The 19,975-nt window shown below is 36.9% G+C and overlaps 1 protein-coding gene across 1 annotated transcript; it reads right to left on the reverse strand.

The window, feature by feature from the left end:
- Positions 1-1,807: 1,807 nt before the first annotated feature.
- Positions 1,808-10,694, reverse strand: LOC103055196 (serine protease 48-like). The gene is made up of 6 exons (XM_088142399.1): positions 10,549-10,694; positions 9,838-9,858; positions 8,981-9,143; positions 7,305-7,579; positions 6,924-7,096; positions 1,808-2,787 (listed from the first exon to the last, which is right to left on the reverse strand). Exons 1-6 carry the CDS (start codon positions 10,613-10,615, stop codon positions 2,626-2,628), a joined length of 861 nt encoding a protein of 286 aa, XP_087998525.1. The 5' UTR covers positions 10,616-10,694; the 3' UTR covers positions 1,808-2,625.
- Positions 10,695-19,975: the final 9,281 nt, after the last annotated feature.

Consider the following 19,975-nt stretch of genomic DNA (forward strand, 5'->3'; position numbering starts at 1 on the left):
GCAAGTAAACTGTTACTTTGTGGCTGAAAACATCAAATTAGAGATGGGCATGTTTTTTAGCACCCCTCTACTCCTTCATTATCTTGCAGTTCCATATGAGTAAAACAATGAAGGATGAGGTCAAAATAAGTTCAAATATCAGAGTCACTATAATGGGAGTCTGAGTGGACAAGTAAAACCACTCTGTGGTTAAAGGAGGAATGTTCCATGATCAATGAGTTAAAAGTAGAACTTTTGGGGCTACATGGATATAATTATTTCTGATGAAAATTGCATTGCACTGCACTGCACCGCACTGTACATTAAGAACTTACAAGAGAAGGATGAAGAGGAACAAATCCAATGTTTTGGAATGACCACTCCAAGTCGAGACCTAAACCCCATCGAAATGTGACAGGACTTAAATCAACCAGTTCGTGTTAGAAAACCCTCAAATGTTAGTGAGTTGAAGCAGTTTGTCATGGATGAATGGCCAAAATTCCTCCAGGGATGAGAGAGACCGATCACCAATTACAAAGGGTGTTTAACTTGTATTGTAGCTAAAGGTAGAGTCACCACTTACTGGACTGAAGGAGGCAATTATTTTTTTCATGTGGGTATATCACACGTTGGATGAAACAAACACCAAACTTGGATGTTACAGGTAGTCCTCGTTTAGCAACCACAATTGGGACCAGCAACTTGATGGTTAAATGAAGTGGTTGCTAAGTGAAAAATCACATGATTGTGACTGTGCTTACGATTTTACTTCAGCTTTCCTTTGCTTTACAGTGTCAAAAGGATAGGACCCCAAATTGCTGGATGAGCCCAAATAGTGGGGAAGGTTTCTGGAACTCAACTCAAGGAAACTAGGTAAAAAAGCAAATCTTATAGCCCCTCCCCCCCCCACTCCCTTGCCCTTTGAAAAGCTCACCCTGATCCTGAGATCATTAGTAAGAAGAGATGTTTGTATTTACATTCATTTGAGAGGAAGGGATTATAAGATAGTAAGCAGGCACATAATGGGGAATATACATTTAAAGGAATGTGCTAGCAGGGCTGTTCGCCTAGTGGGCTTGGGCAAGCAGCTTAGGAAGCAAACAAAAACCTTTAGTGTGAAACTGATTAGGGTCTTGACAGTTTCAGGCAGCAGCTGTGAGCTGGCTCATTAAGGTCAGGCTGCTGAGCTTGTTAACATGCCATTAGCACTTCTTAGGGACTTGCTGCACTGTGGAGAAAAGCAGCTGTGGAAGGGATTGTTTGTTTAAGCAATGTCTCTGCTTTGTGAGGAGAGGAAAAGAAAAAAATGGGGCAGGCACAGGACAATGCGTACTAATTGACTAATGGCAACCCAAGACTGAGAGAGAGACACTGAGAAGGTCGTAAATGTGGGCATTGGTTGCAAAGTTACTTTTTCATCACTGTTGTAATTCCAAATGGTCACTATCTGAGGCAGTCACTAATGAGGACTACCTGTAGCTGTTTGCTCAGATTTCCTTTATGTATCATTGGTACCTACATGAGGCTGTTATAACATTTCATGGCAAAGATATAAAAGAAATCAGAAAAACTAAAAATGAGCAAATATTTTTTTCCAGGACTGTATGTATGCTATGAGCACTGGGGGACAGAAGTTCATTGTTGCGTGGTTCTTCAGCTACCATAGTTTCTCCCCCCCCCCCGCCTCAATGGTTGATGTAGCTGAGGAATATGAGTCCCTGAATTATGAGAGAAAAGCAGCAAAGGTGAAACCTGGTAATTTCTGGTGAACAACTCAGCAAAGTTGAAGAGGGAAGGCACTCAGACTTCTGGTTTATGCTTGCTGATTTGTCATATAATTTTATTGATAAGCACACAGGATAGAAGTAACAGGATGCATGAAGCTTTTAATCAATGTAAATAAGCCTAATGCCCAGTTCTGTATCCTCTCATACTGATGGCATTCCTGTCTACATGCTAAATAAATCAAAAGATGAGGAGAAAAGACTGCTGGTCTTTTTGGAAGGGTACTGTGATGTTCACAAGGTGAGTATCACTTATTCCTGGGATTGGGTCCTCTGCTACTTGTGGAATTCAGTTCTGGAACTCAGCACATGCCCAGCAATCTGGAGCTTGCTTTAATAGGCCTCACATGTTTTTTGGTTCTTGATGTTCCTTTTCATTTCTTTATAATAGCTAACTTTGCTCACATGGCTTCCTAATCACAATCCTTCAATACACACTAAAGAAGAATGCTAAGGAGCATTAGGCAAAATGTCGGGTAATGCTTCTATTCTTTGTACTACCATTATTAACCTGGTTTCTGAATTAACCTAATTTCACTGTTTGCACAACGCATCCAACCGTCTACAGTAAATGGGCTGAGGTTGCACTAAGTTGCAAAGCACCCAACCAGTGAACCAAAGTTAAAACTACATCAACATCCCATGTTATGCCAATACAGTTGCTAGGTTGGACAATGAGCTGGCTAAGCATGTTTTAGAGACACAGGCAACGGGCATTTGATCTGCTTCTAGTCTTAGCTTAGCAGCTGGATTGTTTTGTGCATAGACTGAAAATGGTTTGATACTGCTGATTATGTTTCTTAAAGCAAGGGCAACGGCACTGAAAGGAGTGTCATTGTGGGAACGTTTTACTATCAGCCCTTCATTGTGTTCTGATCTTATCGTTGATCCAACGACTATAGAAGGGCACTGAAGTACAGACCCCGGGATGGAAGTATTTGCCACACGCTACTCCCCAAGACACAATCCCAGCCTGGATCCATCTCCTCCCGACTTTACAGACCAAGGGTCCACCACCGTCACCCTATGGGGAAAGAAATAAGATTTAATGTGAATATACAAAGAACATTCTAATATCAAATTTAGAATATGGGTTAAAGGGAGGGCATCAGAATGGTGAAGTAGTTAAATTGTTAGAGTAGGGGCAGGGAGGCCCAGGTTGAAGTCTACCATCAGCCTTGGAAACTCTCTGGGTGACTTTGGACTGGTTGCTTTCTCTCAGGGAACCTATCTCAGAGGAGGAAGTGAAGCTATATTGTTGGAGGAAGCGATATTGATATCACCTTGTGCTTCTGGATAAAAGCCATAATATACATCAAACTAATCTAATGAGCAAATATTGTCTGCAAATTTGCTTGGGACAAGACACTGCGTTCCCAATCTTATGAAAATTGATGCCAATTTGTGAGGATTGCTCAATTTTTTAAAAATGATTGTTTATATGTAATGGTTTGACAATATAGTATTAGGATTAGCGTTGCCATTTATCTATTGTTTTCATTTATATTCTGCCTTACATTAAATATGAGTCATTTTTCTCCTGATTGGACAGGGTCATGTTGAGTATCATGTTCAGTTGTAGACATCATACAGGTAGTCTCTGGGTTAACAATGCCTGGTTTATGGAAAGCCATAGTTAAGTACAGAGACTACTGTAGCAAACTTCTACTTAAATACACAATGATTCAAGTTGAATACACAATGGTTTGAGTTAATTACACAATACTACCTATACAATATTATACAATAATACTGTTTTGGCTTACATACAAGTTCGATTTAAGGTCACATCTTGGGAACAGAACTCATTCTTAAACTGGGGATTACCTGTATTTAAGAAGGATTCAGAAATACTGGAACAGTATTTCCACAGCTTACCAAAACTTCCAGTGAGCCATAATGGTGAACTGATGTTCCTCTGAGGAGAGGAGCCCATTGTGGCCAAATCAGTGCCCAGTTGCAGGAATTGGGCTGTGGTAATCTCTCTGGAGTTAAGAGAGATTGTCAGATAGCCCACATGTACTCTGCACAGTGTTTTTTTGAGAGTGGGTAGCAGGAACTGTGCTTTTGTGGTTGGCTTGCAATCAGCTGGGAGTCATGGAATTCTATTGTGCTTATTGCCGCTAATGTTGCCTATATGGACTTTAAGTTTGACTGGGCTCATCTCTTAATCCCTTTGGACTTTATTATTTTTTTCTTTGGCTTTCTTTAAAGATTGAGAACCTTCAGACTGGCAAGTTTTACTGAAATCGCAGGGTGAATTTCCTTCAATCCTTTTCAAAAAAAAAAAAGGAAGGAAAGGAAGGATGGAAGGAAGGAAGGAAGGAAGGAAGGAAGGAAGGAAGGAAGGAAGGAAGGTAGACAGCTTAATTACAAGTTTAAAGATGTATGTTTTTTGGAATATACAGCAAAAGGAAGATTACTGCTGGCTTCAGAAAGTTTTACATAGATTAAGGGCACAGATGGACTTGATTTAAGACTGAAGTTAATTGAAAAGATCCTCTCCCATGGGAAACTGCCATGCTTATATTCTGAAACTGAGAACAGGAGTTTGAAGATTAGACACTAGTGGGCACCAGATGGCTACATTAAAGGAAATATTTTATTTATGGCAACAGGAGTTTCCCCAACTATTTAACTCCTTCATAGCATCAATGTTATTGCAGAGGAACAAAATTGTTCTATTGAATAAAATTGAGAATGATTTACAGGTGGAATTAAAAATTACAGCTTAGAATAAGGAGATTGAAATAATGAAATTACAAATGAAATATGATGACATAAAAATAAAAAAAGAAATACAAATAACAAATCAGATGAGTGATCTGGATTATTTCCTTATGCTGGATTTACAAGAGGGATTTGCTGGAATTGCTACATTGGGAGTACAAAGGGAACTTGATAAAGATGAAGACAAGAATTTTGGGACAAGAGAAGAGAGTATGAAAATGCAGTTGCTAGAACTTTCTTTGAGGATTTTAAAGATTGTTTGCAGAAAAAAAATACAGAATTAGTTTATTCAATCAAGGTTAAAATAATGGGTTATTTTTGGGGATGTTTAATGGTTCTTTGATCAGGACTGGATGATAGTGGTTATTTCTGGTAATGTTTAATTGTTTTTTGAGTGGGATAGAACTTTGATTATTAGAAAAAAAGAATCAGGATTTGGTTAAAGGGAAAGGATAGATTCAGATTGGGGTAATAGATAAAATTCGTAATATTTATGTTGTTATTTCTTATAACCCTTACAGGACCTTTGCTGTTTAATAGAGGTAGATGAAGTTCTAGAGAAGGGTTTATAGACATTGGGGTGAGATATGGAATGAAGAGATGTTTAGTTATATTTTAAGAGATTGTGATAAGTTGTTAATGTTGATTATACTTGCTGGGGATGGAGGGGGAGGTTTCACTTTTTCTCTTTTTCTTCCTTTTTCCTTTTCTTATTTTTCTGCACTTCTTTTTAATGTTAACTTTCCTTTCTTTGTTTAATGTATTTCTCTATTTTGTAGTTGTGCAAGTTTTACTTGTATAATATAATCTTTAATAAAATTATTGGAACAAAAATACTGGAACAGGATGAGAGAAGGACAGTAAAAATGAAGAGGGACTGGAAACTGAAATATTAGAGATGTAGAAAGATTGATTTTTGTTAAATATTATGAAAAAAACTTGCTAATGGTCAGAGCAGCCCAGGAATGGAAGTAATTGCCAAAAGATTGGTGAACTTCCTTTTGGTGGATATCTCCAAGTTTAGACTGGATTGCCGCCTTTCATGGAAACTTGACTTCTGCATGGAATAGATGATTGGATTCCATGGCCTAAATGCTTCTGACCAACTTTTAAATTCCATGATATCATTATTATTGTCATTGTCATTGTCATTATCATTACTTCCTCTTCATGGCATAAATCAACTTCAAGGTGGCAGACTTAAACATCCGGGCAGAAATGGATAACACAATCAGTTTCAGTTTTACTAATTCATTAAGTATTTTAAGTGACGCCGGTTAAAATTAACTGATTGCTGTTGAAAACAAGGGATGAGGCTGTGTTCTAGTTGTTATCCTACTGAAAGAAATATTCCTTTGAAATGTTGGCTTTTGTGGATGAAATATGGTTGCCAGATCCTTGGGTGCAGTATTGGCATGGATATCTGGGAAAAAATGTGGACCAAAAATATTGAATTTTGTCTGTGCAATAATTTAAGAGAACATTTTTATAAAATGATATATAGATGGAATCTGACATCTGTGAAACTATCAAAAATGTATACAAACATTCTAAATTAATGTTGGAAATATGGAAAAGAATACTGAACCTATTTTCATATGTGGTAGACTTGTGAAGTAGCCAAAAAATGTTGGTCGGTGATCAAAGGACATTGGTGAAAATAATAGGAATCCCTTTTCAGATGAAACCACAATTGTACTTATCAGGGTTTATGGAAGAAAAACTGAGTAAAAAGCATGGTGCCTTATTGGTTTACATGAGCACCATGGCAAGATTATTATATGGGCAGAAATGGAAAAATAAAGAAGATCCAAGTGTGGAAGATTTGATATTTAAAGTTATAGACATGGCAGAGATGGCAAAACTGACATGTCTAACGAGAGAAATCTACAGAGGCTTTTATTAAAGACTGGAGTCAGTTTATGGATTATATTACAAAACTAGAGAAAAATAGTTTGATGATAAAGGGTTTTATAGATCAAATAAGAGGAGATAACAGAAAATTTATATAGTGACTACAACAGTATAAAGGAATAAGAAATGGTTAATGGATCCATGATGAAAGTGAAGGGCAGAAGTGGACTATATGTTTTTTAAGTTAGATGTTTAGTTTTGTATTTGCAGGTTTCTATATATGTTTATGTAGTGTGTCTCTTATATTGATTTTATGTGTAGAATTTTAATAAAGTTTATCTTATAAAAAAGAAATACAGTTGCCAGATCCGAAAGAGGATGAGACTCCTATACTATAAAGAGCAAAGCACTTGGTGTGATTCCCTTTTCTCCCCAACCTTGAAAATGTAAGTTCACCTTCCTTTTAGGTTTTGGGCCAGTTTAGAATGAGGCTAAACTTCACCATCCTGTGACATTCCAGAGGGTACCTTTCTATCCCAGGTTGTGAATATGAAGAATCATTCATGGATTTTGTACCTTACAGAAAGCTTTGCTGCCTTGGGTATAACCAGTACAGATCATATCAGGTTTGACAGGATCATTCTCCTCCATGTCTAGAAATGGGACAGCGTTGTAGAAATTGTTACAGTTCCTTCGGCTTATGATAGGCACCTTTGCTTCCTGTAGAGTTAATGGGTATGACAGTGGCTCTGCAGGAGACAGAAACAGAGAAAGGAGATACAGTCAGGCAAGGCAGGAGCACTAGAGTTAAAATACATACTGAGTGGACACAAACATTTATTGCACGATGAGCTTCTGGGGACTGTATCCACTGAATATGTTAAAAATAGTGGGCCCACCATACTTGTTTTTGTCATATGATTTTGAACATGGATGAAATGTAAGAAGAGTCCTCACCATTGTTTCCAGTATCTCCCCATCCAACAATCCAACAATTTGGATTGTTGGAGAACTCGTCATAGGAATGCGGCAAGCAGACAGGAAGGATGAGGCTGGTGAAGCGAATGGGTGATGCCAGTTTAAGTAAAGCAATATCCCCAACAGAGCCAGCCTCGCCCTGGTAGTTAGGGTGGATGAGTATCTTTTGCAGAGGGTACAGTTGCACATTTCGGGAGAGATTTAAGAGCTGACGGGCTCCAAGAAGCACAGTGTATTTTTCAATAGAATCGAATCTGTGAAGGTAAGAGCAAATGAGGAGTGAAATTGTAGTTTCAATTTAGTTTTGTTTTATTTACAAAAAGAAAAAGAGAAAAGAAATTAATTGCTCAGTTAAATTTAGGATTTAGGATCCTTTCTTCCATTTAACAGACTAGGAATTCTGAGATAATGCAACAACTTTTGCAACATAGCTGTTTGCAAGAGAATATTAGCCCACATGGGATTCAGGAAGTTTCATTCATCCTTTCTCTTTGGACAGCAGGAGGCGTGTGGACTGGTGGTGGAAGAACAGATGCTTTGCATGTGGAAACTCATAGATTCTGTCCTCTGTTGATTCAGTGTTGACAATACTGCCACTAACCTTGGGCCCATCTTGATAAGATGATGTTTACTTGGACTGTTGGTTTGTAGAATAAACTATGAATGACATGGTTTCCACTGTAAGTTTAAACTTAAACTATGCCTTATGAACCACAATGGCTGGTTTTATATAATGAGGTATGCCACAATCAGACATTCCACATTATGGCCATCTAATTTTCTGAACCCAATCAGAGCTTCAGTTGGAAAGTTCATATGGTTATAAGATCTAAGAGAATAAACTTATTAGAAATGAACAGGATTAGGGGTATGTATGGGGATCTTCTCTTGCTGCAAAAGGAGGCAGCTGGGGTTGTGACAAACTATTTCATGCATTCTGCACATATGTTCCTCAGTTTACCAATTTTTCTTTCCCAATGTTTGCGGTATACACCCTTTTCCTGCCCCAGTTCCCTTGCAATTTAACTCAAGTAAGTTTTTTTTTACTTTTTTTTTTAATCTGTCATAATATTTTAAAAACACAAAATAGCTGAAGTATTTGTAGTTTTTGCAATACTTCCAGCCAAGGCAAAACAATAACCGCTGATTCTGATCATTGCTGCTATTGTTACCAGCATCCACGGTAGGATCACAGCCTGCTTAAAAAGGAGCAGGGTTTGAATGGCATGGTTGCATCTGCCATCTTGACTTTTTTTTAACCCACTTGTGGAATGCCCTGAATAGTATGCAGAAGTACATTCCTGTGGATCATAAATTTTAGGATAAAAAACATTTCCAATGACTTTCTTTTACCTTCTTATTTCAATATCATCAGAGCAGGTTTGTTTGAAGATTAGCTGAACTAGCAACCAAATTCGGTGATGTCATGTGAGAAAAGTAGCCAGTTGCAATTCATCTTGTTCAATAAAATGAGACAAGGACTTTCTGTTGTCTTCTCCCCCTGACTAACTGTCTGATTCTTGGCTCCATTACTAGCTTGTCCCTCCTTGGTCCTTCTCTAACACCAATCACTTGGATGTCCTGAGGCCATGAAGGACATTGTAGGCACAGATATTAGCCCACCTTTGCAACATTCAAGCATATCAGATACCTACCCATAAACACAGCTAGCTGCTGTCAGTATCCACTGTTCATTGATGAGAGCGCCACCGCAAATAGGACGGAAATCATGCAAAATACTAACATGCCAGGGCCACCCTCCTTCAGGGGCATCTTGCCCTCCAACAATTCGGGAAGAGATTCTTGGTTGCCCACAAACTGTGGAAGGAGCAGAGCATGTAAGAGGGCAAAGAACTATAGACTTCAATGCTCAACAAGATGGAATTATTACAATACTGGAATGGTGTTCATCCGACTAAAAAACCTGATTTAGCACAGAAAAAGGGAATATTCCTGATGGATTATTTTCCCTTGCCTCTTTCAGTTTAAGAAAAAAAAAATTTATGGATGCCAAAAGAAAGATATTTTTAAAGCAATTGCTATTCAGGTAGAGATTGTGGGGAGTGGGGAGCTGATCCCAGCAATCAGGGGTGGGAGGGTTATCTTTCCCCACTTGCACCTCCCAAAATGGCTCCCCCCAACCTGCCAGTCGAGCTTAAAAAATGCCTTCAGTGGATAGTCCAGTGTAGGGGTTCCCACATATGGAGAGCTTATGGCTAAAATACATTCATTATCACTACAGGATTTGGGGGCCTTTGGGAAATAAATCTAGGATTCAAGAAGATAGATTTAGGGGATTGGCTCCAAGACAGCAGCACCTAGCCAAGTTTAATGACTTGGAGAAAATTAAGCAGGGTTAATATTTGGGCGGGAGACCAGCAGGAATCCTAAAGCTGTAGACTAAGCTGGAAAGTCAGAAAAAACATATCAGATTCTGTGGCTTTGCCTTCCTGCATATCTTTCCCTGAAATACCTGTAAAGGAATGCTTGCAACACCTTGATGGCCTCTTACCTGATGTGGAGGCAGGAGCACCTATGGAAATAAGAAGGAGAAGGGATTTCAGGTCAAGAGACACATGATTTGATAGTATATATCAACAACATCTACTTACAATGAGTAGGACTATAATATTTGGCTAGTTATTATGAGGATTAGGACTATAATATTAGGATTTATTAAGCCAAAATATGCATGAATCTTTTGCTTATTTGCAGGATCTTGTTGCTGCTTCCTTCACCACAAAGCTATTATTAAATCAAGCAATTTCTAATTAGTCCCAGTTTCTTGCTTCACCTGAATTATGAAATTATGATTTACTCTGAATTCCCCCTTCAGCTATACTGTGTTAGCTCTTGTCTGAAAGAGGTCATTTCCTTCTGTCTTTCCTTTCAGGCACAGAGACAGAGAGCACTAGTTTTTGGACTCTCCTCCTGGAAGGTCTTTAATCCCTACAATGTTTTTTTCCTCTAAATTAATCTAATTTTTGTTGTAATTATAACAAATTATTCAGTAATTATTGTTCAGGTCATATTCCTGCTCCCAGGAATGTTCACATGCACACTCCGCATACTTCCACATTCCCAGATCCTCAAATGATCTCAACGTATCTCACATTGATCAGGAAGGGGATTTTAAGTACATTCCACAGAAGTACCTTGCATTGTCCCCATGGTCAGGAACTCCAGAGGATCTATCTTAAGCCTCTCCCCAAATCAAAATTACCTTCAGTTATGATCAGTTGTAGCAGGCATACTGCCAGCAGGGAGGGAAGCATTTTCAACATGGTCATCACTTCTCCTGGAATGTCTTCCAGATGCCTCTACTCCAGCCAATAGCTAGATTCTTTAATTCTGCTCTGATGTCTTCTGGTATTTAAGCTGTTATATTTCATAGCAAAAAAAAAAAAAAAAAGATAGACAAGCAGCCAGTTCTTCTTCCCTAAGTCTGTGGGTGGCAGGAGTCTAGAAATCCCAATTTCCTGAATGGTTGAAGTCCATCAAATCCTGAGTCTCACTCATCCTGAAACCTCCTGTCTCTCTCAACTCAGTATTATCATTTCAAAACATTCTGGCAACACTACGGCAGCTGTGGTGTTTTTGTTTAAATGATTAGATCAAAAACGACTGAAAATAAAAATCAGCATAATCAAAAAGAAAACAATGGAACAATTAAACCAAAGCAAAAAACCAAAATGTTACAGAAATGTGTTTGTAATCCTAAAAAGACAAACAACTACACTTGATCTTTGCCCAAGGGCCAAGAAACAACATCATTGCATGGCAGATGGATCTGAGCCATCTCTTAGCGGTGGGTTCAAACTGGAAACTGTTTACACTGGCAAACTACTTCTTCTACCTTGTTTGTCCAGCACACTGTTATGTCTTTTCTCTGGCTTGCTTCAATGTCTTACTTTTGGCAGCACTAGATGGGAGATACACTAAAGCCTCATTCACCAAGAGATGTTGTCCTTCGGTTCTCAATGAAACAGAGATCTGTTTGCATGTATTTTCCTGTTGCCTTTGCTATTGTGATCTGCGTGCAGACAGGCGTTTACCACTTCTTAACAAAACCCCAATTTCTTATGAGGATGGTCCATTTCCTACTCGCAGATCAGAAGTCTTAACATCAACAATAGGGCCGTTAAGTTTCTATCTGCCAAAATTTCTGTAAGAAGACTTGAGGTGTCCTAATCTTATTTTAGATGTTTTTCTTTTTTACCTAGCTGATCATTGGCTGTGATTAAATAAATTTGAATTTGAAAGACAACTTGTAAAGTATCCATATTAAAAATTTTTATCCAAAAGGATGTTCATAGAAATGGAGGTAATCTATTTAGCATTAATGGTAATCTATTTGGAATTAATTTGTTTATACAACTAAAAGGGTGGAATCCAAAAACGTGTATAGCAATTCTTAATTTAAAGATATTCAAGTCTTTGCTGGAATGCTAATTCAATGGGCAATGCTGTTTCCCAAATTTTTCAATCTACTTGCTCCATTAATTTCTTTTTCACTACTGAAAATGTGGTATCTAATCGAAAGAAAAATTGTATTAATTTCTCATGTTGTATCATTGTATGAGTCTTATGAAAAATGGACAACAAAGCCACAGTCCATGGATTATCCAGGTTTGTTGATGTATCTGAGCATCTGTTGTACATTTTCTTGTATTGATTTTTGATTTTATTTTACAAGGAGAAGAAAAAATGAAATTCTACTGGGAAGTGGGGTTTCTTGCACTTTGCTTCTAAGGTGGCCAAGTTTGTGTGAGAAGCAACAGGATGTGGCAGAGGAGTAAATTTAGACGATGAAGGAGAAAGACAATTCAGAAAGGAGAAGCAGAGGAAAAGCTCCTTCTATGGAAAGGTCAGAGGAGAATATCAGATAATGCTAGTACATTAAATTAATAGCAGAACCCTGATAACCATCAACTGATTTGGGCATCTTCTGATAGGAAAACAGAATAGTGATATTTTAAATTATGTAACGTTACATTAAATTTCGTAGCTGAAAATGGAGGAATGCTGATCATTTTTACACTAATGGCCACTACTGCATGAATCTTATGTCATATTTGAAGATCCCTTTCTGCCTCTTCTATGCTCCCTTTATTTTCTCTGCAAGCTCCTCCTTTCCAGATTTCAGAAGAGTGACATGGTCCACACCATAGAAGTGTGGGTTGCTATAAATTTGGTCAGGGTAATTTTCTGCATTATTCATGCAGTATTCCACCCTGTTAACATTTTAAACAGCTTTTTAAGTCACTTAATTACAAAAAAAAAAAATTTTTCTGCCTCATTCTGTAATATGGCCCTTTTGTACAGAGCCTCTCCCACAGACTTAGCTGTTAAAATCTATTATTTAAGAAACCTTTTTACAGCAAATCTGCATATCCTTTTCTTTTATGTAAATTCCTTAGTGGGGAAGTTTGTTTTTCATGGAACTTTCAGGAACTTTCTTTCTTTTTATATGCTTTCTCATAAGTATTTGTGGCGGGGGGTGGGGAGGTAGGGGACCTTGGTGCATATTTCAGACATTTTAGTGCTGCTGTTTGTGCCACAGTAAAGTCTCTCGGGAGATTTAACAAATCCATCCTCAAAAATCTGTGGTGTGTTTCTTCTGCAGCCCTGTTAACCCTATGTTCAGTGATCCTCTGCGTCCTGTTCTTTCTGAGTGAAATATAGGTATTATTTTGAGCAGCTGGGCTTGATCTACAGACTGGAGTTTCTGCCCATCCAGAAATTATGTCTTGCTGCCTTAGAGATGGATTCCTTCATTAATATTGTGGTCAGAAAAGAACACAATGAATTTGACAAAGATAAATGCAAAATTCTCCACTTAGGAACAAGAAATCAGATATGCAGTATAGGAATAAAAAACTAAAGTCTTCTTTGGGTTGATTTCAGTTGCTGGTGTCTACTTGGAAACACCATGCAATTTTTTTTGGCAATCCTACAGAAGTGGCTTGCCATTGCCATGTTCTAGTTTACCCAGCCTAGGGTATGTTTAGTCCTGAGCAAAGAAGCCTGAAGAGGGATAACCTTAACTCTTTAAATATCTGAAGTGGTGACAGAACCTATAACCCAAAATTTTAGCCAACTTTATCATACATCCTTTCACCTGTTCTTCTGTTTTGAATTTCAATAAAAGTTTATACATTTTAGCAATCACACGTTCATCATTTGTACACAATTCTGTTTCAAAGTCAGTCTTAGGATATCTTGAAATTTACACTATGTTATAATGTTAAAGAGAACTTTTATAAAATGATGTACCATTTGAAGAAGAAGCTGTTTTGTAAGGATAATAAAATGTTATCTCGGTTGAGACAGCATAGATTAAAAAATGAAATGAAGAACTGATTATGTTTATAGATATGAAAAGTCTCTGCAGGGAGCCACTCACCAGCCTGAGAAAGAGGTATGGGTTAGGTCAAAACATACCACACTAGGAGAGATTCTTGCAGCTATTGAAATACATCAAAATTCTGTCAAATATTTTGATTCTTCCTAGTCTTTGCTGTTCTTACCTGACTCTTTCTTGATAATGGGAAACGTCTCTGAATTCTTGGGATGAGTGTTGGTATTATGGGGAAGGAGTCCTTTATAAATACTCAAGTGCACTGTTGACTTAGAATGAACATAAAAACTTCCTGGTTTGAAGAAGAAGCTTCTTTTGTAAGAGACGACAACATGTTATATCCATGGAAATGGAATGAATTAAATACAAACAAAGAAGTTCATATGTTTGTAGATACACAATGCTTTTGCATGGAACCATTCACCAGCCTGAGAAAGAGAGATTTGTTGGATCAAAACACATACCACACTATCAGAGATTTTATCCTGGTTTTCTTGCTTGCTCTGTGTGTAAATGTCTGCTTTGGAATGTCTCCAGCAGCATCAAATCCTATTCTTATCTCTCTTTTTTTCTTTTTAAAAATGTGGTATTGTTATATGCAGAATGAACAAAGGAGAAAAGATTCAAAAATAAAATAAAAATGAGCAAAAGAAAAAAAGCAAAATGGACTAATTTAAAAAAAAACCCAGTTTTTAAAAACCTGTTAAAAGAACCTCAGTTTTTAAAAACCTGTTAAAAAAACTGCAATTGCAGTTTTACAATTGCAGCATAATGAATCTGGTAAACAATCCTTTCTAAATGGTAAAGACTGCTGATTAAGTTTTATACAATATTAAGATAATAAGCATATTTAATTTTAAAACTCTTGAGGAGTTTTAAGTCAGAAACCAAATACGTGTCTATACTATTTTTAGTTGTTTTTTTCTCTTTCTTTTTTTCCTTGTTCTTTTTTTTCCCTTCTTTTTTTAGCATTTAGCAAACAATACAGTGGAAATTTCTGGCACTAAACTCAAAGATTTGTACTCCTTTTCATATTCTAAAAATAACTCAAAGTATTTGTCTGGTATGGTCAATCTTTTAGTAATGTTATACTGAGCGTTAATTGTATAACTTCAGTAATTTTCTTTGTCCACTTATTGATATTGTATCTTCTGAAGCTATATCTTTGTTTTAAATATGTTTTTTTTTAAAAGTTGGAATTACAACTCATTACCACACTACCAGCCACAAAGCAGTAGCATATATTTCAAACAAAGGTCAGGCAGCCAGATATGGTTCTCATTGATGATACATGTCAATATCCAAACCCCATCTTCTGCAGGCTGTAAAAGCTGATTGTTTAAAAGTCCCTCCATGCTGCCAATAAGGTGATGAACACCCTGAAGGTTTTTATAAGAGATTTTTACAGATGTTTATTAAGTGTTCAGCATTCCTGAGCTATAGCAAGCCAGGCCTCGTGTAATTGCAAGTATCCATGTCAATGGATTATTGCTTGATGTAAACAAGCAATTAAAGGTTTCATTAATTGCATGGGAACAGAAAAGAGTGGCAGATTTAGGGGCATCAGCTGATCACATCATAAAGCAAGTCCAGAATGTGCTTCCATCCAAGCCAGTCAAGTGTCATAGCAAAATCTTCAAAGAGAGGCAGCACTGGAGTACAATGGAAAGTCCTAGATGGATGTCCGGTGGATCCAAGAAAGATTTTGCCTCCATTTGCATATTTAATGCCCTGAATGGGCCACTTAAAGAAGGCTCATTAACTCAATTGACTTTGGTTTGAGCCTGGATTGACAGCAGCCTTACTGACTAGTCTTGTACTTTATGCATTATCAATAATGCATATGGTTCTTTGAAACTTTCACAGCATGGTCTGGAGTATGCAGAGGGCTCCTTTTAAGCTTTCAAATGAATGTTATGGCCCTCCACCCTCTAAGGCAGCCTTTTCTTAACTTCCACAGAATCCCAGGGTTCTGTGAGAGGTCACTAGGGATTCTTGAGAGCTTATCATTGAAAAGAAATGCTTACCCAGAATGAAGCAAAATACTTTAGCGTTGGATGAGTTGAAGGATATTTGTGAACAATGGACTCATAAGTTAATTTTAAGAATGCCTGCCATTATAGATAGACTGTGTGTAAATGATGTTATGGAAGAGGAACAAGTTCTACTAGACAAGAATGAAATTGATTTAAATGGAAATTTGAAAATAAGGGGCTTCAAGAATGATATGGAAAAAGATGAAATACTGGATATACAAATGAAACCGGCTGATGTTTTAATATCTAAAAGGGACCCACAAATAATAAACCAGAAGAGTGACTTGGATAACTTTCCTCTGTTGGATTTACAAAAGAGACCTGTTAAAGTTCTGAAGGATTTTGTGAGAAGAGATAAAGGAAAAACAAAAACAAATCAAGTCCCAGGACACTATTTGAAGGGTTTAAAGACCAAGATTGTTAAAAGTAAAGGGAAGGAATATAAAGTTGAGGTTAAAACAGCTATGTTGATATCTCTGATAACCCTTAATGGACTTTTGCTGACCAGGACTGAATGATGAGGTTTTCAGGTTTTGTTTATAGATAAGAGAGGAGATATGGGAAGAGGAGCTCATTTGTTGTATTTTAAGTTTATTTGATCAAGGTTAAAATAGTTATGCTGTTATTTCTGGTAACCCTTAATGGAATTTTATTGACTAGCATTGAATGATGAGGGTTTAAAGATCTGTTTATAGATGAGAGATGAGATATAAAAGAAAAAGAAAGGAATAAAAAGTGGGTTTATTTTATTAATTTTAAAATAGATATGTTGTTACTTCTGGTTACTCTTAATGAACTTTTGCTGATTAGGATTGAATGACAAGGTTTTAAAGATTTATTTATAGATAAGGCATGAGATATGGGATGAAGTGATTGTTCTATTTTAAGAGAAGGTAATAAATTGTTAAAATTGTTTATACTTGTGACGAAGGGGAAGTTACTTTCTTATGTATTTCTATATGTATAATTTATATATATTCAGCTCCATTGAAGACTATGTATATCCATTGCCTCCACGAAGTAGGAATGAGCACTTGCAGAGAGAGAAGATACATTCAAATTGTCCTCCTACAGTTGCAGAAGACTGTAAAGGACACAGGATTTGGGACCCTATATCTTTCCATCACATAGCATAGTGAAAACAGATTAAGGTTATTTATGTTATTTATATTCTTATTTATGGTTCATTTGAGGTCCATTTTTATCTCTTGTAATATAACTATTGATCTTTGTCTATGGGACTGCTTCCACTGTATTAAAATTGTTATATGCAAACAGGGATGGACAAACGTAATAGTTACAGTTGCCATCGATAAACTTTGTACAATGCATCATTCATCAGGACAATCAAATTATGGCTTCTATTTAAATGGGCTTGGGCAGTAAGGGGCATTTATGGATGCTACTAATTTTCTAGTTGTTTAATGATTTTTGAATAATATCTTAAATCCTGATTATTAATCTGCACAAAATATTTGATCTGAACTTTGGAGTTGTTCCCAGATTAACATATGATCCATTATTATGTGACTCTGTGCTTAAGATCTTTTGCAACTTTTAAAACAGATTCAAAATAGTATATCCTAGAGAAAAAATACTGGCACAAATCCTGAATTAATACAATTAATTTATTTTAAAAATGGGGAAAATCATATTAAAATGCATGCTTTTGCAAAAGTGTGCACAAATATGAGTATTTTTTTAAGCAGAAAATGAGTATAAAATTGCATATGTAGTTATGTCCTTCAGTGAAAAAAATCACCATGCAGAAATGGGCTAAAGAATAGTGAACTGAAGCAATTTGCCATGAAGATTAAACCACAATTCCTAGGCAGTGATATGAGAGTTTGATTGACCAATTACAGGAAATGTCTGTTTATAGCTATTGCAGCTAAGAATTGTGTTACCTCTTAATGAATCCAAGGAAGCAATTATTTTTCCACACTGGAACATTATAATTTGGATGACACTGTTTATGAAATGAATGAACCAAGCACTAAACGTTGGTGTTGTTTGTCCACTCGGACTTTCTTTATGTATTAGTATAAGCTCTGATAGCATTGAGAGGAAAAGATATGGAGAAGTTTAGAACATTCAGAATGGAGGGAATATTTTTTTCACAGACCTTTATCTGGCCTTTTTAAAAAAGAGAGCGAGGACCAATCAGACCTATGTTGCTGAACTGTATATAGTATTAAACTGCATGAGGAGTTATTTCTCAGTTTTAAATTTTACATAAGATCTCCAGAGGCCCTTTTTCCTGCCTAACAGTCATTTAATGAAAATGATTATAATTCACATACCTACTGCTGTGAAAAAAGTACAGAAGACTTTGCACTAATGTAGTGTTTCTCACCCTCAACAACTTTAAGATGTGTGGACTTCAACTCCTAGAATTCTCCAGCCAGCATGCAAGCTGTGGAATTCTGGGAGTTGAAGTCCTCACATCTTAAGGTTGCCAAGTTGAAAAACACTGTATTAAATCATTCAAAGAGAGTCCATTTAATGAACTCAGTAATAAATGAGGATCTCTTTCAGTTTTTAAGATTAATGTCCAACCCTACACAGCAGGCCAAGATCAAGGAAGCAAGAATTACACACACTTCAGTAAAATATCTTATTACTAGTTTAGATTGGGGTAAATATAGCATCTTGAAAACAACAAGCCATGATGCTTGGAAGTTCTCTCTTTCCATTTTATGCAAATCCTTGCAGGAAACTAAAATAACAAAAAAAAATCATTGGTTCCTTCAAGGGAAAGGGACAACACCAAATAGCATTCATTTCCTTCTTATATTTTTCCTCCTTGGTTACTGATTGAAAGCTCTGTAGAGGAAGAGATTGGTAAGATGAATAGAAGGATTTAGATTAAGAATGGCCTTCACTGATACATAGAAAGTGATTTATAGGTGAACAATAGCTCTGAAACGTATCCAAAGTGGTAAAATGTTTTCCAGTTATTGTAGCAATTCAGTAAATAAATAAGTGATAGAAGAAAGGATCTTCACATTAGGGTAAGTCCACAAAATGTTGGCACCTATGGCAGGAAACTCAAAGGATGCTCCCCTGCCCTCTTACTTGGGACAAAACTTTGAAAGGTCTCAAGTCTGCTTTCTTCCTGTTCTACAACTCTCAAAATTAAGTGCTATATTTGCATAATCCAAGTGGGGTTTACTATGCCTTCTTGATTGCAAAGATTTGAAATGCTTCCTGAAAGCCAACAGCCTGGGTCATCTAGTTAGATGGCTGCAAGGCTGACCAGCTTCTTTGGTGTCATTGTGGAGTGCATATTTTTAAAATTAATTTCAGTGTGGTAAAACTGTGTTCTCCACTGGCAACTGTTACAGATAGCGTTAGAAGAATGTATAAAGCAACAAATCTTTTTGGCATAGATACATTCCAGAATGGGCTTTGGAATTGATCCTGCTTCAGGTACCTTGAAATTTCCCTCCAATTACTCACATCAGTATTGTACATGTCATCATGTATTAACACTGTTTCTTGTGTCCTGCTGGTGTAACTTTTCTTTATAATTAGGAGTTCTTCAGTATTTGTACATTTGTATATGAATAGCATACAAATAACAATATATTTGGGATATTTAATATCCCAAATATACTGCTTTGTTCCTTGACCAGCATGAAATGTTCAGCTGATTCTATTGCATGATCTGGAAGCAGCAGCTTAAGAATTTTACTTTCTTGAATATTGTTGGCTTTTGCATGAGTGGGAAAATAACCGCAGTGGGAACTTTCTCTGACAACTTCTGTGAACTCTTCAGAATGTTTTCAAATTGCTCATCTGATTGATAAGAATGACTTTGTTGTATCCAGTGGTTTCATTGCTTGTGATACATCAAAGTCAACACCTTGGAGTCTCTTGCTTACATTTGTTTCAATCAGTGTATCATGCCATAACACTATGCTACACAGAGATGTGAAGTTATGGATGTTTTGCGAGGTTCCATTTCCCTCAATCATTCTTTTCCAATGAAAAGGTCCTGTCAAAGCATTATCCTCTGTAATGGCAATTATAGCATCCGCTCTGTCTTCCCAATTTGGTGTTTGACGTACTTCATCATCTCTATTTGACTTTCCCACTGTGTGACACTTACGGTTTTCACATCAGAGAGAATTTTCTCCGACGTGGCCTCAGAATTTGCCATCACTCAGCTGATGCAGGGACCCCCCCCCCCACCTAGATGGTTTAATTACATTAAGAGACACTTAGCCACTTCTCTAGAAACGAAGGCA

The sequence above is a fragment of the Python bivittatus genome, unplaced genomic scaffold (assembly GCF_059951505.1).
Source record: "Python bivittatus isolate LINGU-HERP-01145 unplaced genomic scaffold, Pbiv_v1 ctg000440_np1212, whole genome shotgun sequence".
NCBI lineage: Eukaryota > Metazoa > Chordata > Lepidosauria > Squamata > Pythonidae > Python > Python bivittatus.

What these genes read in the sequence shown, in the direction of transcription:
- LOC103055196 (XM_088142399.1), bottom strand. Translation starts at nt 10,615, where the DNA reads ATGACCATGTTGAAAATGCTTCCCTCCCTGCTGGCAGTATGCCTGCTA. An exon ending in GCAGCTAGCTGTGTTTATGG is followed by an intron (nt 7,580 to 8,980) that starts GTAGGTATCTGA and finishes TTACCTTCACAG; the next exon opens with ATTCGATTCTATTGAAAAAT. An exon ending in GGGAGATACTGGAAACAATG is followed by an intron (nt 7,097 to 7,304) that starts GTGAGGACTCTT and finishes TGTCTCCTGCAG; the next exon opens with AGCCACTGTCATACCCATTA.